The following is a 23004-nucleotide window of genomic DNA, read 5'->3' as shown; positions in this document are numbered from 1 at the left end:
ATGAGACAAAGAGCGGTTAAACAAACCTCCTATGTAGAAAAACCATTTTGGACGCCGTTTTCCCTTGCCCGGACGCGGGTCACCGGTCCCCACTCTGGAGCCAGGCCTGGAGGTGGGGCTCGATGGCGAGCGCCTGGTGGCCGGGCCTGCACCCATGGGGCTCGGCCGGGCACAGCCCGAAGAGGCAACGTGGGTCCCCCTTCCCATGGGCTCACCACCTATGGGAGGGGCCAAGGAGGCGGGTGCAGTGTGAGTTGGGTGGTGGCCGAAGGCGGGGACCTTGGCGGTCCGATCCTCGGCTACAGAAACTGGCTCTTGGGACGTGGAATGTCACCTCTCTGAAGGGGAAGGAGCCTGAGCTAGTGCGCGAAGTTGAGAGGTTCCGGCTAGATATAGTCGGGCTCACCTCGACGCACAGCTTGGACTCTGGAACCAATCTCCTTGAGAGGGGCTGGACTCTGTACCACTCTGGAGTTGCCCCCGGTGAGAGGCGCCGAGCAGGTGTGGGTATACTTATTGCCCCCCAACTTGGAGCCTGTACATTGGGGTTTACCCCGGTGGACGAGAGGGTAGCCTCCCTTCGCCTTCGGGTGGGGGGACGGGTCCTAACTGTTGTTTGTGCGTATGCACCGAACAGCAGTTCGGAGTACCCACCCTTTTTGGAGTCCCTGGAGGGGGTGCTAGAGGGCATACCTTCTGGGGACTCCCTCGTTCTGCTGGGAGACTTCAATGCTCACATGGGGCAATGACAGTGAGACCTGGAAGGGCGTGATTGGGAGGAATGGCCCCCCTGATCTGAACCCGAGCGGTGTTTTGTTATTGGACTTCTGTGCTCGTCACGGATTGTCCATAACGAACACCATGTTCAAGCATAGGGGTGTTCATATGTGCACTTGGCACCAGGACACCCTAGGCCTCAGTTCGATGATCGACTTTGTGGTCGTGTCGTCGGACTTGCGGCCACATGTCTTGGACACTCGGGTGAAGAGAGGGGCGGAGCTGTCAACTGATCACCACCTGGTGGTGAGTTGGCTTCGATGGTGGGGGAGGATGCCGGTCAGGCATGGTAGGCCCAAACGTGTTGTGAGGGTCTGCTGGGAACGTCTGGCAGAGCCCCCTGTCAGAAGTAGCTTCAACTCCCACCTCCGGCAGAACTTCGACCACATCCCGAGGGAGGTGGGGGACATTGAGTCCGAATGGGCCATGTTCCGTGCCTCTATTGTTGAGGCAGCTGACCAGAGCTGTGGCTGTAAGGTGGTCGGTGCCTGTCGTGGTGGCAATCCCCGAACCCGCTGGTGGACACCGGCGGTGAAGGATGCCGTCAAGCTGAAGAAGGAGTCCTACAGGACCCTTTTGTCCTGTGGGACCCCGGAGGCAGCTGATAGGTACCGGCAGGCCAAGCGGAATGCGGCTTTGGTGGTTGCTGAGGCAAAAACTCGGGCGTGGGAGGAGTTTGGGGAGGCCATGGAGAACGACTTTCGGACGGCTTCGAGGAGATTCTGGTCCACCATCCGGCGTCTCAGGAAGGGGAAGCAGTGCAGTGCCAACACTGTATATGGTGGGGATGGTGCGCTGCTGACCTCGACTCGGGACGTTGTGGGTCGGTGGGGGGGAATACTTCGAAGACCTCCTCAATCCCATTAACATGCCTTCCAATGAGGAAGCAGAGCCTGGGGACTCAGAGGTGGGCTCCCCCATCTCTGGGACTGAGGTCACCGAGGTGGTCAAAAAACTCCTTGGGGGTGGATGAGATACGCCCGGAGTTCCTCAAGGCTCTGGATGTTGTAGGACTGTCTTGGCTGACACGCCTCTGCAACATCGCATGGACATCAGGGACAGTGCCTCTGGATTGGCAGACCGGGGTGGTGGTCCCCCTCTTTAAGAAGGGGGACCGGAGGGTGTGTTCCAACTACAGAGGGATCACACTCCTCAGCCTCCCTGGAAAAGTCTATTCAGGGGTCCTGGAGAGGAGGGTGCATCGGATAGTCGAGCCTCGGATTCAGGAGGAACAGTGTGGTTTTCGTCCTGGTCGCGGAACAGTGGACCAGCTCTACACCCTTAGCAGGGTCCTGGAGGGTGCATGGGAGTTTGCCCAACCAGTCTACATGTGTTTTGTGGACTTAGAAAAGGCATTCGACCGTGTCCCTCGGGGAATCCTGTGGGGGGGTACTCCGAGAGTATGGGGTACCGGCCCCCCTGATAAGGGCTGTTCAGTCCCTGTACGATCAGTGCCAGAGCTTGGTCCGCATTGCCGGCAGTAAGTCGAACCCGTTTCCAGTGAGAGTTGGACTCCGCCAGGGCTGCCCTTTGTCACCGATTCTGTTCATAACTTTTATGGACAGAATTTCTAGGCGCAGCCAGGGCGTTGAGGGGGTCCGGCTTGGTGGACTCAGGATTGGGTCACTGCTTTTTGCAGATGATGTTGTCCTGTTTGCTTCATCAGGCCGTGATCTTCAGCTCTCTCTGGATCGGTTTGCAGCTGAGTGTGAAGCGGCTGGGATGAGAATCAGCACCTCCAAATCCGAGACCATGGTCCTCAGCCGGAAAAGGGTGGAGTGCCCTCTCAGGGTTGGTAGCGAGATCCTGCCCCAAGTGGAGGAGTTCAAGTATCTCGGGGTCTTGTTCACGAGTGAGGGAAGAATGGAGCGTGAGATTGGCAGGCGGATCGGTGCGGCATCCGCAGTAATGCGGGCATTGCATCGGTCTGTCGTGGTGAAAAAAGGAGCTGAGCCGCAAGGCGAAGCTCTCAATTTACCAGTCGATCTATGTTCCTACCCTCACCTATGGTCATGAGCTATGGGTAGTGACCGAAAGAACGAGATCGCGAATACAAGCGGCTGAAATGAGTTTCCTCCGCAGGGGTGTCTGGGCTTTCCCTTAAAGATAGGGTGAGAAGCTCAGTCATCCGGGAGGGGCTCAGAGTAGAGCCGCTGCTCCTCCGCATCGAGAGGAGTCAGATGAGGTGGCTCGGGCATCTGATCAGGATGCCTCCTGGACGCCTCCCTGGTGAGGTGTTCCAGGCACGTCCAACCGGGAGGAGGCCCCGGGGAAGACCCAGGACACGCTGGAGGGACTACGTCTCTCGACTGGCCTGGGAACACCTTGGGATTCTCCCGGAAGAGCTAGAAGAAGTGGCCGGGGAGAGGGAAGTCTGGGCATCTCTGCTCAAGCTGCTGCCCCCGCGACCCGACCTCGGATAAGCGGAGACAATGGATGGATGGATGGATGCTCCTGTTTACCTTCCATCTCCCTCTGTGTGCCCGAGTGAGCCTGGCACTGGACTAGCCTGCTGTCTTGTCCCCAGTAGGCTCCGCTCCCGAGACCTGGAAACGGTCACTTACCATTGGCTTCAATACTGAGTTGAACAAAGTAAACCATGATGGGCATTTTGATTCACTTTAAAGATTTGATTACTTCAAACTGCCTGAATAAGGAACCCGATGAATTAGATTTGTTTGATCCATACATATAAATAAAATGAATAGGAAATGAACTATTTATTCAATTTAAAGTATTTATTAGATTATATATGCTGTTCATTCAGTCATTGTTCAACCCACTATATCCTAACACAGCGGTCTGCTGGAGTCAATCCCAGCCAGCACAGGAACAAATCCCCGGGCATGGTGCCAGCCCACCGCAGGGCACACACACACGGGACTATTTAGGAGCGCCAATGCACCAAACCTGTATGTCTTTGGAGCACTCGGAGGAAACCCACGCAGACACTCCACACAGGGAGGACCCGGGACGTGAATCCAGGTCTCCTTACTGCGAGGCAGCAGCGCTACCACGGCGCCACCCTCATTTATATTGTATAATATTAAAATCTTTGAAAGCATGAATAATGACAATATAGTAAAAATGCTAAACTAAAATAACACACTAAGTTTGAGAGCCATAAGTGAACAGGAATTGTACGACTTGTTCTCGGTTAATGATTCAGTGGTTCACTTTGCGAATGAAACAAACGAGAACCTTATAATTCATTCTCGGGTAAGGATTCAGTGCAGAGGTGAAGTGAACAATAATCATGTGATTAAGTATTAAAACATCTGTTCCAAGTGCATTGAACTTTAACCTGATTCAAATGAAATGAATGGCGAGAACGTTTGTTCCGTTAGTGTCTCTTGATTAGAAGATACGTGGCGCTGTCTTCGCCTCTCCCTCCATGCGCATGCGTGACGTTACGGGCCGCAGCAGGTTGCATTCTACTCTGATGATCAGCGGCTTCTCTGGGACTCCAAACTGGTTAAATGAAACTCTCAGCAGGTGTTGCAGAATTAAACGTACACCTCGGTGTCATTTGATGTACGTGCGGACACCCGTGTGTACCCGAGACGTGCAGACCACACCAGGCCATGTTTTTGGTGTAATAACACAGAACTTTGGCGTGATAATATAATAACTATCGCAAAATAAAGCCGTTCTTTTACGAAATAACACAATTCTTCAGCAAAATAATATTTTGTTTATTGAAGACGTAATGCAATTCCTTCGTGAAATAACGTGATATGTTTTTAAGTGGTGGAATTATGCGTCCATATCACTGCAGTGTAAAACTGTTACAAGTGCAAAATGTAAAACGACAAGTCGCTGTTTCAGTAACACCGAAGCACGGCAATGAAACCTACAGACCGAACTAATATTTTTCACAATGTCAACCCGTTTAAACATATTCTTCTTCTGTGAAAAAAAACAAGACAATGCCATCAGAAAGGAAACCGAATTCTACCTTCCATTTTAGTGCACCACGCTGTTTAACGAGTAGCCGCTCTTTGTTGACCTGTGCGGTTTGCTCTCATCCACCATCACAGGCTTACAGGAATATACGGTCAGCTGCCGTACATTCATTTAACCCAGAAAGATGGCATGGATTTGATTTATTGTTACTCCAGTATTTCTGCACCCGAGGTAAAGTTAGTTTGTGTGGTTGCCATACAGAGTATAGGATTCAATTTCTCAGAACTTATTATTTTTTGTTTGTTTCTTGGCACCGATTTCTATATTTGCATACAGTGATGATATTTGCACAATGAAACGTCCCCTTCATTTTATTGTTCCTGATTAACCGCACACCTTTGCACAGAAGGAAAAAAACCTTAGAGTTACCAAACTTATTTTATCCTTGAATGCAGGCAGAAGGTTTTTTTGTGGTTATGGAAACTGATTTATTTAAGGGGGTCAACACCACACGACATGCCCCCACTTCATAAATCATTACATTATTTTTCAGTGTATAAAATTAAATGGCATGACGTGTTGTTATTTTACTGGTACGAACTGCTCCGTGCTTCTGGTCGCGTATTTTTATGGTTTAATGATTAGCTTATTAAGAACAGTACGTACATTTCAGCTTAATGTTAAACCTTCATTTCTTTTGGCATGTGCCGTAAAGAAAAAAATAAACAGTTGTTTACTGTACAGCTTTAAAAAGTTATACCGTAGACCTAAAAAATACTGTCACCTAAAAGTCTGGCAACCACAGAAATACCAGTTTTTTAATCGTAAATTTAAGTTTTTCTCTTTCTTTCTTTTGATTTTTTGTTTTACCGTGTACAGTTCTTGGCTCAGTTCCCACGCCTGTGCCGTTTGTTGGGGTCTCCTTCTAGTCCTCCGCTTTCTCTTTCGCACCAGCAGAAAGCTAAGCGGCGACTCCGAATGAGCGAACCGAGAGACGCGAACTGCGCCGACTCCGACTTTGTGTCCGTTGCTGTGAGAAAGTTATGTTCGGTCAAGCCCTTTAATCACACAACCATTTTTGCATTTTTACACTGCTCTTAATAATAATAATAATAATCCTATATTCTGGAATGCCTCTCACCTTACACTCCAAATCGTAACCTTGGATCTTCAAATGAGGGTCTGCTTATAACTCTAAGAGCTAAACTTGATAGAAGTGGTGAGGCGGCCTTCTGCTGTTCGGCACCTAAAATTTGGAATAGCTCACCGATAGAAATTCGCCAGGCTAATACAGTGGAGCACTTTAAAAACTGCTGAAAACACATTACTTTAACATGGCTTTCTCAGCTACATTTTAGCATAACCCATATGCATTGAATTATCATTTTTTATCATAGCTCCCCAATCCATACTAACCCCTACTTTCTTTGCTGTTCTTTTCTGTGGTGTTGATCTGCGCCCCCGCCACCTGATGAGGTCACCGTGCAGTCCCTACAGTGATGAAGGCCGGAGGTCCACATGCCCGTCATCGTCTAATTCTTCCACTTGAAGCCTGTCAACCATGAGGACTGATTGAGATCATTGATGTCAGGTACAATGCCCGGTGGGCTGGGTGGTCTCGTGGCCTCGGATTCCCTGTAGATTTTATTTGTTTTTTTCTGTCCTCCTGGCCATCGGACTTTATTCTTTGTTACTTACTATTGCCTAATCTGATTTTAATTTTTTTCTTCTGTCTTCATCTTATAAAGCACTTTGAGATACGTCATTTGTATGAAAATACGCTATAGAAATAAACATTAATATTATTATTCAATCGGTACCAGAAAAGAAGCCCCGCCCAGACACCGCACTCGGCCCCGACCTCTGAACCCTAATTTGATTTTTCTGCCTGCAGATTTCACTTTCTCTCTTGAAGCCTCTCGAAGGCTCAGATTTCCAGGCGTCCTTCCTTCTCGAATTCCGTATAAAAGCTGGCAGGTGGCCCTTCTTATAAACGCCTGGGTGAGGTGACGAGACAAGCCGCGAGCGCCACCCCGCTGTCACTGCCCACTCCCGTTGTCGCGGGGTCGGCGTAGGGGTTAATCTGGACCTTTTCTCAGAAATACGCACCAAAGTTCGCACCCTTTCGGTACCCCTGCTGACCCGGGATGCCGGGAATTCCTGGAATGCTGCCCTGCAGGAGTGTAGCGTTTACTTCCTTCTTGTAATCACTCGGATAATCCGACCTCACGGCCCACAGAGCGCACTGAATGCAATTCCTGTAATATGCGAGCCTTGCGTTAGAGCGCACGCGCAATGGCGGCTGTAGTCACGCACCGCAGACCCCGGCGGTCTTCATAGTGGCGCCCCTACAAGCACCTCGCGTGACAAAGTTTCATTGTATGCCTTTTTACGCGATGGCCAAAATGCTCGGAAGCCCCCCGTGATGTCAGAGGGAATGTGGCCCCTCCAGTATGACGAGACGCACTGCGCCACTGAACTTCCAGAATGGCCAGTCAGACAATATGGGCGACTTGAGCACATTTATGATGGGTGGACTGTCCAGAGGGGGCTGGCTGGTCTTTGAGCCAGGAGTTTACTTTCTTGTTCTCCTTGGCCGTCTGACCACAACATCCGATTTACTGATAGGAGACCCCAAAGGCGACTTTATTTACGTAAAAGGATTTAAGGCATGCCGACGGGTCTTTCATTTCCTTTTCTTGTTTGTTTTTCTGTATGGTGTACAGTTTGTATTTATTTAATTATTCACATATTTATTTTTCCTTTGTAACTGTAGTTTTGAGTTACATATTTTGTATGAAAACGGGCCACATAAATAAATGTTGTTTTTACAGTGAATGCCAAGTTTAACGAGGCCTAACCGATCCGTGGAAGAGCGCAGAAGTTGTCAAACTCGGGGTCACACTCCCATTACAGTAACTGTTCAGAGAGAGAGAAAGAAAGAGGGAAAGAGAGGTGGGGGGAGTGAGTGTGAGACAAAGTGTGGAAGAGTGAGAGAATGAGAGTGAGTGAGAAAGAAATAGACGGGGGGGGGGGGGGGGGGGGGGTCAGAGTGGCAGGAAGAGAGAAACAGAAAAAGGTAGAGAAAGAGAAGAGGGTGGGAGGAGTGAGTGAGTGAGAGAGAGTGATAGAGAAGGAGTGAGAGTGAGTAACAGAGTGCTAGAGAGAGACCCCTGTGGTTGAAATGAAACCCACCCAAGCCCACTGGCTTCCCAGGGTGTGTCACTACCAGTGATCATGACCATGAAAACGCTGATTTACAACGTGATGGGTAACATTTAAAAGTATGTGATGTGATGAAGAAAGAAAGAAAGAAAGAAGATGTAACAATCATCAGTACAGCATATCATTTGTTTAAAGTGGTTAATAAATTTGCTTTTGATCACATCTACCTGCCCACTTTATAGCGCCTTCTCGAGTGCCTTTTCTCTGTCTATGTGCTTGACATGTCGTCTATTTAATCACACAGCCTGTTCTTTATAAAATCCCATTCCTCTGAGGCTCCTTTTTTTTAAACCCATGATGTTCTGAAGACCACCTGGATGGCTCTGCTCTGCAGTGGGACCCCCCACTTTCCGCAGCCTCCACTATCCTGCTATCAGTTATGCTTTCGCTTGCTCTTTTGTGTGTCCAAAAAACGTTTCTCAAGTTAAGTCATCTGATCTCTTTCTCCAGTTTAGCGCCCCGGGGGGGTTTTTGCCAGCTTCACCCTGAATAGGACCCTAGGCCATCCCTATGCTGCACGGACACTGAGCCAGTTAACTTAACCTGCACATCTGTGGACATGTGGGAGGAAAGCCAACAATGACCTGACAATGATCACTTTATTGAAGTAAGGAATTGTGGAGCAGCTGAGGATAAAGAAAAAAATTCCCCCCGGAAAACCAGGAAAAATAGAAAAAGTCAGAGACACAAAGTCTGAGAATATGAAAGAAAGAAACAGAAAGGAAACAAAAGAGGGTCTTCTTCTTCTTCTTCTTCTTCTTCTTCTTCTTCTTCTTCTTCTTCCTTCTGGTAAGACAGGGAAGCACCTTGTGCGGACAGGGGGCGGAGCTTGTGACGATAAGGGGAGGGGCTAGTGCTGCCAAGGGGAGGAGCTTGATGCCTGTGCATTCAAGACAAGTCGAGGCTGCCCTGAGTCAGGTGGCACACCCTTCACCCACCTGCAGCCTGCCAAGTTGTTGCTGGCCTGAAAGTCCCCAAACCACTCGCATGGCAGGCAGCCCAGATGTTCGCTGTCAGCCCTTTGTAAAATGTCATGATGCTAAAAACAGACTTGCTAATGGCTACAAGAGCAGCGCCACCTTTAAAACTCTTCTGCCCCTTTCACATTTTATTTTTATACAACTCTGAGTCCCAGGGGGTTGAATTTGGCTTTCTAGACGTTTATTCGTGGAGAAAGTGAAAGTGAAAAGAGATCCCTGTAAAGTGGTCTAAATTATTAAACACCGGCTAGCTGATCTCATACGTATAATGCAACACCCCTAAATCCTCACGGGGGGCAGAAGTCCCGCCACACAGCTCAGCGTCACTTGTCTGTCATCTGAATGTGAAAGGGCCAACCCGCCTTGAGTCAGTATGGTGGGCTAACCTACACAATGGAGGCACAAGAACACAACAAGCAACTCCAAGCCAGGGGACGGAGACACGTCAGGAAGAAATGGAAAGAGTACGGCAGAGCAGGCCCCCCATGACAACTGCAGGTAAGACGAGTGAGGGAGGCCATCAAGAGGCCACTGAAGGAGTGACAAGCTACAGCGACAGAGACTGGAGAGGCTGTGCAGGCAACAACTGTGCTCCAGGGGGGGCTTCACCAGTCACAGCCTTATGGGAGAAACACACACAGCAGAAGACACCCCATAGTCAGCTGCTAGACCAGGGGGTGAGCAGAGTCGTTCCTGGTGGGCCGCAGTGGCTGCAGGTTTTTGTTCCAACCCAATTGCTTAACTCTTTGAGGGCTGAATATTTTTTCCAAAACATGCAGTTTTCGGAAGAGCACCCAAAGCAAGGGTCTCGCACATAAATCAACCTAAAATATCAGCTGCTGGGTGCTGTGCTCTTGTGGCTCGAGACCCTCACGGGTGGCGTGGCGGCTGGCAGGAATGCTTGGCAGGTTGGCTGGCTGGCTGCCAGGCCGTCTTCGTGTGATGGTGGCGATGATGGCAGCAGCAGCAGTCACAGTCACAGTGTGATGCAGTCTGGCTTGCACCTCGTGTCCTTATGAGTGGCGGTCTTCATCTACACAAACGGGCTTGACACCACGATTAGCTGGAGATCGATCAGCCGATGCTGGTACCTTGCTTTCATTTTTGATCTCAATCTCCAGATCACTTGCATGAGAATCGGAGTCGGACAGGTCAGAGTCCAGTTCAGCGATAATATACAAAATGTCGTTTGCTTTGAAAATTTGCTTCGATCTCTCACCAGATGTCGTTGTTTTCTCCTCACGACTTCCGCAAGCGCATGGAAATCTCGGTCAAACCCACGAAGCTGACTGTCCTTCTAGCAAAGAGAGTCGAACTAAAACGTGATGGCGGGTTTGGTCACCATCTGCAGAACGACAAAAGTCGACATCCGCCTTGAAAGAGTTAATAAGAAGCCCCTTATTGCTCGATTAACACTTCTGCTTCACTTTAGTGGTCTCGCTCGTTAAGATTTTGAACCCTTATTGCTTATTTTAGTCTTAAACAGCTGTAGTCTCCCTAATTAGCAATAAGATGCAAATGACAAAAGAGAGCAGCAATTCTCCATTTACGCCTGTGTGTATTTATCATGCACTACTTGGTTTAATTAAATACTTGGAAGGAAAGTGAAGGACTGAGAAGTAGTCATCCATTTTAGACTTCAGATCATTTGGATGATTTCCTTAGAAAGGAAAAAAAATAATCGAGGATATGAGAATGACCTGACATGGCAGAGTTAGTGCACCAACAAGCCATGACATTAAATTATTGGCAAGAATTGTTTTCTTTTTTTTTTATATTTTTATTTTATTAATTTTCATTGTAATCATTCCATACAAACAGATCAATTTATAACCCAACAAATTTGAAAACAAATCAAACCCCACCCCTGAGAAGGAGAGTTTAGCTAAAGGAAAATTTCTTTAAGCTTTTTAATAAGGCAACATTAGACAAAAGAAGGGGAGAAGTAAATATCTATATAAATAAGAGATGGAGAAGGGAGTTAAATGCAATAATAGTTAATTCTCTTATTCTAAAATAATATTGATTAAATCCTGCCATGTTTTGAAAAAATTTTGTACAGATCCTCTAACTGAAAATTTGATTTTTTCCAATTTCAAATAATATAAAACATCGGTTTCCCACTGACTTATAAGAGGAGAATTAGGATTCTTCCAATTTAACAAAATAAGTCTGCGTGCCAAGAGTGTAGTGAATGCAATCACAGTTTGCTTGTCCTTCTCCAATTCAAGTCCATCTGGAAGGACACCAAACACAGCTGTTAGTGGGTTAGGAGGGATTGTGATACTAAGGCTGTCTGAGAGGCACTTAAAAATTTTTGTCCAAAATGATGTTAGTTTGGTGCAGGCCCAGAACATGTGACCCAGTGAGGCAGGAGCTTGGTTGCAGCGCTCGCAGGTTGGATCCTGGCCTGGAAACATTTTGGACAGTTTTAAGCGAGACAGATGAGCTCGATATATAATTTTTAGTTGAATAATTCTATGCTTTGCGCATATAGAACTCGAGTGAATTCTCTGCTTTGCTACCTTCCACTCCTTTTCTGATATATTGATTAAGAGATCTTCTTCCCAATGTCCTCTTGGATCTTTAAAAGGTAGGGACTCTAATAAGATTTTATATATTGCGGAAATAGTGTTTGTTTCCTCGGAGTTGAGCAGTATTTTTTCCAACATTGTGGAGGGTGCAAGGTGGGGGAAATCGGGCAATTTCTGTTTAACAAAATTTCTAATTTGAAGATAGTAAAAGAAATGTGTAGCTGGGAGGTTAAATTTTGAACGTAATTGTTCAAAAGATGTAAATATGTTGTCTATATAAAGATCTCTGAGCATTTTAATCCCAAAACTTTTCCAGGTATTAAAAACTGGATATACTTGCGAAGGTTGAAAGAGGTGGTCCCTTGCAGAGGTGCCACTGATAAAAGATTTTCCATCTTAAAATGCTTCCTAATTTGGTTCCATATTCTGAGTGAGTAAAGCACAATTGGGTTATTAGTATATTTGCGATAACTTTCATTTATTGGAGAGCAGAGCAGGAATATAAAGAAGTACTACAGGATTTTACTTCTATTGCAGACCAAGCCTGTGTATGTGCATTATTTGTGTCCAGGTTTTTATGGCTTGTATGTTTGCTGCCCAGTAATAAAACTGAAAATTAGGTAAAGCCATGCCACCTTCTGCCTGAGGTCTTTGTAGGGTCGCTCTTCGGATACGTGGGTGTTTTGAGTTCCAAATGAATGAGGTTATTATTGAATCTAACTGTTTAAAAAACGATTTATTGATATATATTGAAATGTTTTGAAATAAAAAGAGAAGTTTAGGAAGGATATTCATCTTACGATGTTAATTCTGCCGGCTAGAGTGAGATGAAGGGTTGACCATCTATGCAAGTCTTGCTTAATTTTTTCCATACAGACGCCAAAATTTTGTTGATAAAGAGCTTTATGTTTACTTGTGATATTTACCCCTAGGTATTTAAACTGATCTGCTATGGTAAAAGGTAGGGTGTCTAATCTAATATTATATGCTTGTGAGTTCACTGGAAAGAGTATACTTTTATTCAGATTAATTCTAAGACCAGATTTCTTTTGAAATTCTGTTAGTGCTGTTAAAACAGCAGGGACAGTGTTTTCTGGGTCCGATATATATAAGACCATATCATCTGCATATAGAGAAATTTTCTGTTCCAGTCCTTCTCTGACAATCCCCTTTATCTGATAAGAATTTCAGCAGTGAACCGCCAGTGGTTCAATAGCGATTGCAAACAACAGTGGCGACAAGGGACATCCTTGTCTGGTACCACGTTCTAGTTTAAAGTAGTCTGAGCAAATTTTATTAATACAAACTGAAGCTTCTGGACTGGTATACAGTAGTTTGATCCAAGCACAAATATTCGGGCCAAACCCAAATTTCTCCAATGCAGTGAAAAGGTAATTCCATTCGATCATGTCAAATGCCTTTTCTGCGTCTAATGATAGTAATATCTCTGGGGTGTTTGATTTTGCTGGTGAATATATAACATTAAACAAGCGTCGGAGATTTGAAGATAGATGTCGGCCTTTAATAAATCCAGTTTGATCTTGTGATATTACCGAGGGCAGCACTTTCTCCATCCTTCTAGCTAGGATTTTTGAGAGTATCTTAACATCATTATTCAGGAGTGAAATTGGTCTATATGATGCACATTGTAACAAGTCCTTATTTTGTTTAGGAAAGACGGTGATTAATGCTTGTTGAAATGTTTGAGGTAGTATTTGGTGGTCTTTAGCTTCTGTAAATGTTACCAATAAGAGTGGAGCTAGCTGAGTGGAGAATTTCTTATAAAACTCTATGGGGTAACCATCAGGGCCTGATGATTTCCCGCTTTGTAGTGACTTTATAGCGTCTAGTAATTCTGTTAGCGTTAGAGGTTTATCCAGTTCCTCAGCACTTAAAGCATCTATTTGTGGTATTTGTGAATTATCCAGAAATGCATTAGATTGCGTGTTGTCTTCTTTGGGCTCAGTGGAATATAAAGACTTATAGTAATCTCTAAATGTGTGCATTATTTTATTATGGTCGATGATTTCTTCTCCATTCTTGTTGGTGATTACTGGTATTGCATTGTGAACTTCTTGTTTATGAATTTGTTGAGCTAAAAGCCTATTAGCTTTTTCTCCGTGTTCATAGTAATGCTGTCTAGACTTATAATAAGTTGTTCAGTTTCTTTAGTTGTTAAGATGTTAAGTTCTGTATGCAGGGCCTGCCTTTTCCTGTGAAGAGCTTCACTTGGACGCCTGGCTTGTTCTTCATCTATTCTAGTAATTTCATTCTTAGCTCTGACACTTTCTTGGTTTCTAATTTATTTCTATGGGAAAGATATGAAATAATCTGGCCTCTTAAGAAGGCCTTTAAAGTTTCCCAGAGTGTTCCTGGCAGAACCTCTGTGGACGTGTTTGTCTCTAGGAAGAAGCTGATTTGTTTGGATATAAATTCTGTGCAGTTCTCGTCTGCCAATAAAAGAGGGTTAAGACGCCATCTGCGAGGTGAGTGTGAGGGGCTTAATGATTTTAGCTCCAAGACTAGAGGGGCATGGTCAGAGATAACAATTGTGTCATATTTGCATGATTTAATTGTAGGCAGGAAATTATTATCTATAAAAAAATAATCAATTCTTGAGTAGCTATAATGCACTGGTGAGTAGAACGAATATGTTCTTGAGTTTGGGTTAAGAAACCTCCAGGGGTCTGATAAGTTGTGATCATTTAAAAACTGTGTAATTATCTTTGCAGTATTAGATGTCGTCCCCCCTGTCACAGGAGTCCTATCTAAGAGTGGATTTAAAACACAATTAAAGTCCCCAGCCATTATAATTTTATGAGTGTTCACATTGGGAATGGATGCCAATAGATTTTGCATGAATTCCTTATCATCAACATTGGGTGCATAAACATTTATCAAAATCACTTTACTGTTATATAAGTTGCCCATGACCATCACATATCTCCCTTCAGGGTCCGACACTACCTCTGATGCTACAAATGGAACTGTTCTATGTATGAGAATTCCCACCCCTCTAGTTTTCTTTATAAAGCTAGAATGGAACATTTGGCCAGTCCAGTCTTTTTGTAATCTGAACTGATCCTTGGTTAGTAAGTGGGTCTCCTGTAGAAATACTATTTTAGTGTTTAAGCCTGTTAGGTGAGAGCATACTTTCTTTCTCTTTAATTCGTGATTCAGGCCTTTAACATTCCAGCTCACAAAGTTAACTGTCCCATCATGGAGACATTGATTCTGAGTTTTTAATGTCATTTATAGTTTAAATTGGTAATATGGCAGTTTTAATCTTAGTTTCAAGATTCCCCAGGAGTTGTTGCATTTTAGCCTGTTGTTGCATTGATATTTATAATTATAAGGATTACAAGAATAGATTAGATATAACCTGATCTCCTTCTCTCCCCCCTTTATCCCCCCACCCCCCCATTTTGCCTCCCCACATGAGGCTAGACCCCACTTCGCGATGTTCCAGTCCTCTGACATACGAAGAGACAGAGCACGTCCAAAACAAAACAAACCCCACCCTGCAGCGGCGTTACAGAATTAAAACAGAGATATCTTTTACAGTTAAATCCTTAATACTATCTGCCGAAAATGTTCTCATTAACAATATTTAATCTTGAAATAATCTTCAGCGCTTTTAAGTTAAGATATTAAGATTAAAAAAAAAAAAAAAAAAAAAAACAACCCTGGGAGTGATTTTAAAAACTAGTCTAGGATAAACCTGGTAATTCATACTGTAATAGTATAATGGTAATTGTATAAATAGTAGTACAAGCATTAAACCAAGGGTATGAAGTTAAACAGTCTACTTTAAGGTATAGTAAAATAAAAAAAAAGAAATAAATAAATAAAAAAAAAAAAATAAGAAAAAAAAAAAAAAAAAATAAAACGAATCCTACTTTAATCACTTCCACATTTTCACACTCACGTCTATAACTCTATAACTCTGATTAAAACATAAACATATAACATATAAAGTCCAGATAAAAAAAAAAAAAAAAAAAAAAAAAAGAAAATAAGAGATGTATAATTATAATACCAGTCTCTTTAAACATGGATCCAGCGATCAGATCATAGGTCTTTCCCATGCCTTGATAGAATACGGCTCTTTAATTTTAATTAACTTTCAAAAAAGTGTCGGAAACAGCTTCTTTAATTCTTTTCCAGCTTCTTCTTTGCTGAAGAAAATATAATGTCGATCTTGAACTTCCACTTTCAGTTTGGCAGGATACAAGAGGCTGTATTTGATATCGGCTTCCCGTAGCATCCTTTTAATGTCGTTGTAGGATCTGCGTTTTGCAGCTGTTGATGGTGAGAAATCGGGAAAAATACGAATAAGATTATTTTCGAATATAATCTCTTGCTTGTGTCTGAGAAGTGCCATCACATCAAGCTTACATCTTAGTCGTTCGAAGCGGACAATAAAAGACCTAGATTTAAAGGCGCTTGGTATCTTTGTGCGATAAGCCGTGGCTATCTCATTGTCGAGTTTAAAGTCATCTCCAATTATTTTAGACAGTAATTCTACTGCAAATTTCACTGGGCTTGAGCTTTCTCGTTTCTCAGGTATACCCTCAATTCTTATATTATTTCTTCTGCACCCATCCTCCAGGGCTGCAAGTCTGTCTCCAAGTTTTTTTGCATTCCGAGTTCGCAGCTGTGGCTTTTTCATCGACGTTAGATGCCAGTTGTTCCGCTGTTTCCACTCGAGCCGTGAGTCCCTGCTTAACGTCTTCCAGCTGATCTGAAACGTCATTAATATGATCATCAAGCCTTTTCAGTTTGGAGTTAGTTTCTTCAATGTGTTCCACTAATTTCTCCTACATGCCTTTAAAGTTCACGTCGAAACGTTTAAATAGACGCGTTTCCTTATCTTTGTTATCCTTCTTGAGCTCAATGGCCACCTTCTTAAGATCATTTGTGTTATCTTTCTTAAGCTCATTCATGGCCGTAACCATGGCATTGTTTTCTAATTAAGCAACCGGGTTGGAACAAAAACCTGCAGCCACTGCGGCCCTCCAGGACCGACTTTGCCCACCCCTGTGCTAGAAGGTTCATTGGGCCAATGAAGAACTGAACTGAGCACCATGTCTGAGCACACACACCATCCTCACCATGAAGGACGTGACGAAGCTTCTCTGCAGCAGGTTCTGCAAGGCTTGGGAGGGTCAAAACAATGCAGCAAAACACGGGGAAGTCCTGGAAGGAAAACCTGATGGAGTCTGCACGTCTGTCCTGAGTGTCTTAACGTCAAAACCCTGCTGAAGTAAAATCATCTTAACTCCTCTGTCTTTGGTCGTTTTGGACTCATTTCTAAACCTGTCTTTCTTAGGAAAGATCCTCGAAAAGGCTGTCGTTAAGCGGCTCAGTGATTACTTGAACAAACCCTCAAATCTTGACAAGTTTCATTCAAGCTTTGGAGCAAATCACAGTACGGAAAGTGCGCCGGTTAAATTTGTAAATGACTTGCCGGTTAATGTTGGACAAGTTTGTGTTCTCTTAGGCTGGAGTGCAGCACATGACACAGTGGACCACCGCATTATCGTGATATTTCTCCACTACTTACCCTTTACTTATTTTCTTCAGGGTCAAGTGTACACATCAGGTTTTGTTTTCATCTGTCACACCTTAAGATTGACACACAGACCCGGACCACAAAAGTACCCTATGAATGACGTATGTGCAGCCCATCATTCCCTAGCACTTTAAGCCACACAAGGGCTGTATGAATCACACGTGCACAGTCCGCCATTCTCTGGTACTCCACGAAACTTACTTATCATGGGCACAAACAACGTGCAGCGTCTTACTCTTTATCTCAGACCTCAGTATTACCTTTGGTCTCCAAGAATATATTCTAACATTGTGGCCCACCAGGCTGGCACTGCCAGCTGAACCCGACACAGACAACCGTGGTACACAAGTTCAAGGCACACCTGGTTTATTTTTCTTTTTCCCTTGTGGGAAATGCTTTCCCCGTTCCCCACAAGTATAACACACAGTCCAAAGCACAAGCCATGAATCCTTTCCTTTACTCCTTGGGTCAAGCTTCGTCTTCCTCCTCCTCCCGACTCTGGCTCCCCGAGTAGTGGCTGCTGGCTCCTTTTATAACGCACCAGGAAGTGCTCCCTGTTGGTGTGACATGGACGCTCTCCAGTGCCCTGAGATGTCTCTTCCAGGTGTGGCGGAGGAACTGCTCATAAGGGCACAGCAATTCCAGGTGCAGCACCCCCTGGTGGCGCCTGTGGATCCCAACAGGGCTGCACCAAACTCCAACTCCCATGAAGTTCTGAGGGAGTCTGAGGCGCCGCCTGGGACATTCTTAGGCATATGCGAACTATGCATCCACGTAGGGCCCTGATCGTGAGGGGGGCCCTCGGCCCGGCCCCGACTTATAATTTTTATTTTTTTTTTGTTGTCGGGCTGTGGGCCTGGTGCCCCTGTCATGCCCCTGGCACTGCAGCCGTCTGTGCCAGTCCCAGGAAATTCAGTTCAGTGCAGTCTTATTAACAATGGTAATTTATTATCCAAATTGCAATCTTCACCTAAATCCCTAATAATATTGTCACGCCGTCGTAACTTTACAAATTCACTACAGCAAACGTTAATTTTAGAGATCAATTTCGGATTCATTCAGAGCGATCCCCATAAAATCATGAAATATCCCTGTATTACCGGCCTTTACCAGAACAAAATCAATATTTTACCACTCTGCATACACACAAGCGTACATGTATGCCTACTGGTCATCTAAGGCCTTTTCCAGACATTTTATTAGAACACCTTCCTGAGCTCCGGAGGGGGCTCCGCTCCCACAGACCCCCAAAGGGCCTGCACATTTCTGAACCGCGTAGGGCCCCCAAACTGCTAAGAACAGCCCTGGGGGATGCCTTCTAGCGTCCCGGGGGATGTAATGCTCTGGCCACACTCACTCCCCTGGTCTACCCAGCATCGAGGTGTCCCAGCCGGGCAAGAGCCCTGGCCGCACGCTACAACATTCAAAGGGTCAGCATCACTGGTTGCAGGCCAAATATCATTCATGTCTCTGGTGACCCTTCCTATGAAGTCAGTAGACGACCTGGGAGAGCGGGTTCATGAGGTCACCGGCCGGGTGTGTGTGGCACTCCTGATATCTCTGAAAAGGACGAAGGTCCAAGTCTTTACAGTCCTGGTGCTTCCTGTTGGCGAGACATGGACGCTGTCCAGTGACCTGAGACGAAGTCTGGAACTCCTTTGGTTCTGGGTCTCTTCAGAGAGTCCTTGGGTACCACTGGTTGGACTTTGTGTTGCTCACAGAGTCCCAAATGAGGCAGAGAGTGGCGCGATTCCCCGAGGGTGACCCAAGTGGCTGGACCAGGCCAAGGGGACGCCCACATAACGCCTGGCTGCGGCAGATAGAGGGTCATTTCTGGAGGGTGGGACTGGACTGCATGTCTGCCAGGATCCCAAGCTGTGTTATCATGTGGTGGGTGCGTGTATCCAGCAGGGGGCACTAGCTCCCTTATTGGAATGAGTTCTTTTGTAATTGCAGTGTGTTACATAAGCCGAATCGATATAGATATGATATTAAAAGGCCATACCCCTCCCTTAGTGATTCGGCGGTGTTGTGATGTGAGATTTTGCATTTAACTTGATAAATATTTTGTACATCTTTATTTGTAATTTAGGCAAAGCAATGTAATTTAGTGTTACTTTGATGAGAGGCATTCGTGTTTGCCCCCCCCCCCCCCTTTTACGACTGAGTTTCTTTGAATTTTACGACAAAGTTGGGGGGGGGGTGCTTTAAACCAGTTTGGCGAGTGTTTCTCTGCTAAAGTCTTTCAACCCCCCACAAGGAAGCCAAAAAGACATATGGTCTTGGGGGGGTGGCAGGTTTTAAGATGTTGTATTCCCTCATTGGTCTGAGGTATGGCTGTTTGGAATTGGCTTGGATCAGAAGCTTTTAAGTACCATGATGTCCCATTGGCTCTAGGGGTTGGACAGAGAATCTATAAATCTGCTTGTTCAACCACAATCTCTCTCTTACTAACCAACATATGATGAAGTATCTCTCTTACCAAACTGATGAAGACCATCACACCACGAACTGAAAGGACAACACAATGGAGACCACAGCTTAGCAGCCATATTGGAACAGGCATACGGCCTGTTTCTGAAGAAAGCTGAGCACCAATGATGCTTTAACTATCCATCCATTCATCCATTTTCCAACCCGCTGAATCCGAACACAGGGTCACGGGGGTCTGCTGGAGCCAATCCCAGCCAACACAGGGCACAAGGCAGGAACCAATCCCGGGCAGGGTGCCAACCCACCGCAGGACACATGCTTTAACTAGAGACACTTTAAATAACTACAAGTCTGTGTGCCGCCTGAAACTACACATCACCATTTAATCAGGTTGTATGGTTACCAATATTCAAATATACTTTGCATATTGTTATTATTTATGAATATTACCAATAATACATTGTTTTATGTGTAACATAACTCCTGCTTGTCTTTTTACTACACCTAATTGCTTATAGAAATAGAAGGGAAGGTGGGGAGAAGTTATCCTCTTTAATAAAATCCCTGTGTGCGTCCAGGTGTCCATGTGTCTGGTGAAGTGCGCATGCGCGGGGCACGGTGCGAAGCGCTATGTTACTGTCAGAGAAAGTTAGAGGCGTTTTACGGAAATACAAACCAGTATTACTGTAAGAGGAAATTAAAGGTACACAATACAGTGACTCATATTACAGCCACATACAAACCAGTATTACTGTCAGAGGAGATTAAAGGCATATTACCGACGCGCACGCCTGTATTACCGCCAGAGAAAATTGAAGGTATATTACGGACATACAAGCCAGCGGACGTACAAGACGGTATTACTGTCACAGAAAATTAAAGACACACAATACACGGCGACAGCCCACGAAGAACAGTCAGCTCAGCAAGTAAACATCAACAAAAGAAAGGCTGAAAGAAAGAAAAATACGACCAACAAAAAGAATGAGGTCAAAGTCCCTTGCCATTTAATACAGACTGTTCCTACTAATGTTTATGCACTACTGTTCTAGCGCCCGTTATTGTAACGGGCTAAATGACTAGTATATTATAATAGACTTTTATTTTATATAAATCATTTGGGTGTAAATCAATGAACCAATGGGAGTAAAATGTGTGCATTGATTGACGCTGTGTGTAAATTCAGAAGTTTATAACATGAACCTCGATTCAGTTTTTCTGACCAGGCTGTTTTTGATGAACGCTCCGGAGCCGCTGAGGAGTAATTAAAAAGACACCATGAACAGCTTTTCACCTGCCTGATTACTGATCTGTCCCATTGGAGGATGAGTTTCTTCTGTAATAAGACTAGGGGGCTTAGCCCCCCCCTGCCTGCGCTACACGCTAGCCTCTTTGTGGTTCTACCGCTCGCCTGTGAGGATGCGGATGTACAATTTAAACAGATTTTTACTTTCATGACAATTGTTACATATACGCATCAACACGATGTATGACTGCCCGAGATTGAATTTCGTTTCTTTCTCTCTATTAGATAAAACGTTTTTTTCGAATGTTTGTCTCTGCGATTTGTTCATTTTTTTTGCAAAAACTATTCTAACGGGAAACTGTAAATGTTTTAATACGAATGGCATATCAAGATCTCCTTTGGTGTCTCATGTCATCCGCATTTGGACGTATGGATTTGTATCCAGCCATAGAATTTCTAATACGTTAACTCTTTGGATACGATGTTGCATCGCTTCTCCGTGATGATGAATATAAACCTGAATGAATTGCAGTTAAACTTGTCATGGCTTTAATTGATGCGGGACCACAGATTCTCACAGCGTATGGTCCTTTATTGTGTAAATCTACATTTTGAGTATTGAATGATGCAAATGCGAACAGATTATTGTAGACGTGGATATTTTGCCTATAGTTCTTGTTGATTTCACTTTCACCAAATAACAAATCTTTTAATTCTCAAGGATACGCCTCTTCATTGTGAGGCAACACGAATCAGAAGGTCTCCTACTTAAAGTTTAAAGCTGAACAATATCTACATACTTCTGTCATATCACCTATGTCCATATATTTGATCTATTTTCGCTGTTCCGTTATTTCACTCACTGATAATTTCCATTTGTTCTCGCTAACGCGATCTTTACTATCATTTTTTTGTGACTTTTGAATTTTAGTACTTTCATTATCTCTAACCTGCTCTCCATGTGTATTACACCAACGTTTCTGAATTCTTTACGACATTCTACTTTGTCTTCTACTCTTTGTCTTTTATTTCCGCCCCTGCTTGTACCTGTTAGGCTTTCAGTTCCACTTGGTCCAGGCTGATTATAACTTTCCTTATTTTCCGAATTTCCACTTGGATTATTATCGTTCTTTTTTGAATTCTTTTCTCTGCGTTTTTGAACTTCTTTACGATGTTCTATTTTGTCTTTGTAAAATGAATTTACTCAACACACTTATAAAGGTTTGGGGCAGCCACCCGTATATTATTCCTAGCTGCAAGAGAGTCTTTTAAATATAGAGATGTTCTCTATACCGAGTCCAAAACAGAACTGATAATGGTTTGTCAAAATGGTGGTTTTAAGGGATAGGAGAGGAAGTGATGTAAGGGAACCGGAAGTGATGTTCTTCATTATTCAAAGTAGATGCCGGAAGTGATAATTTTCTAGGCACCGGAACCGGAAGTGATGTCTTCTGTTCTAAATCAGACAGGTTTTCCCGCGGCTGGTCTGCAGAGATAACAGGAGAAAGTTTAGTGCACCCCGCCACCCCCTGGCCAGGCATGGAATTACCTTTACTTGGTCCATACAACGTCTTCCTAGTCGCACATGTGTGACATCTTCTACTCTTTGTCTTTTATTTCCGTCCCCACTTGGACCTGTTAGGTTTTCAATTCATCTCTTAGCACAAAGTCTCGTCTTGTGGGACTTGAAATTCTTTTTTCTTCTTCTTCTTTCGCCTGCCACAGCGGATCATCTTCTTCCTTATCTTCCTGTCCTCTCCATCTTGTTCTGTCACACCCATCACCTGCATGTCCTTCTCTCACCACATCCATAAACCTTCTCTTAGGCCTTCCTCTTCTCCTCTTCCCTGGCAGCTCCATCCTCATCATCCTTCTCCCAATATACCCAACATCTCTCCTCTGCATATGTCCAAACCAATGCAATCTCGCCTCTCTGACTTTGTCTCCAAACCATCCCACCTGAGCTGACCCTCTAATGTCCTCATTTGTAATCCTATCCATCCTCGTCATACACAATGCAAATCTTAACATCGTTAACTCTGCCACCTCCAGCTCTGTCTCCTGTGCCACTGTTTCCAGCCCATATAACATAGCTGGTGTCACTACCATCCTGTAGACCTTCCCTTTCACTCTTGCTGATACCCGCCTGTCACCAATCACTCCTGACACTCTTCTCCACCCACTCCACCCTGCCCGCTCTCTTGTTTTCACTGCTCTTCCACAATCCCCGACTTGAAATTATCTCTCTGATAAACTCTCGTCTTGTCGCAAGATTTTTTTATATAATAGAGAGATGTTAAATTTCTACCACATTGAGTACATCTGTTT

At 44.6% G+C, this 23004-nt stretch overlaps 1 protein-coding gene across 6 annotated transcripts in view; it reads right to left on the bottom strand.

The window, feature by feature from the left end:
- ass1 (argininosuccinate synthase 1) overlaps positions 1-6936 on the bottom strand; it is a 136589-nt gene extending 129653 nt beyond the window's left edge. Inside the window, exon 1 of one of the 6 annotated variants that reach the window (XM_028808541.2) lies at positions 6793-6936. Coding sequence is in view for 1 of the 6 variants with exons in the window: in XM_028808537.2 (XP_028664370.1) it covers positions 4736-4742 (7 nt within the window). In the remaining 5 variants the exon portion in view is untranslated. Of the gene's footprint in view, positions 1-4735; positions 4758-5553; positions 5762-5824; positions 5879-6099; positions 6289-6792 lie in introns of those variants that run through there. The other 5 variants (XM_028808542.2, XM_028808539.2, XM_028808543.2 and 2 more) reach the window with 5 other exon arrangements.
- Between the last annotated feature and the right edge of the window lie 16068 nt (positions 6937-23004).

This window comes from Erpetoichthys calabaricus, chromosome 9 (genome assembly GCF_900747795.2).
Source record: "Erpetoichthys calabaricus chromosome 9, fErpCal1.3, whole genome shotgun sequence".
Classification (NCBI taxonomy): Eukaryota; Metazoa; Chordata; class Cladistia; order Polypteriformes; family Polypteridae; genus Erpetoichthys; species Erpetoichthys calabaricus.
The sequence above is the reverse complement of the archived record's forward strand: the minus strand, read 5'-3'. Positions and strand labels throughout refer to the sequence as shown.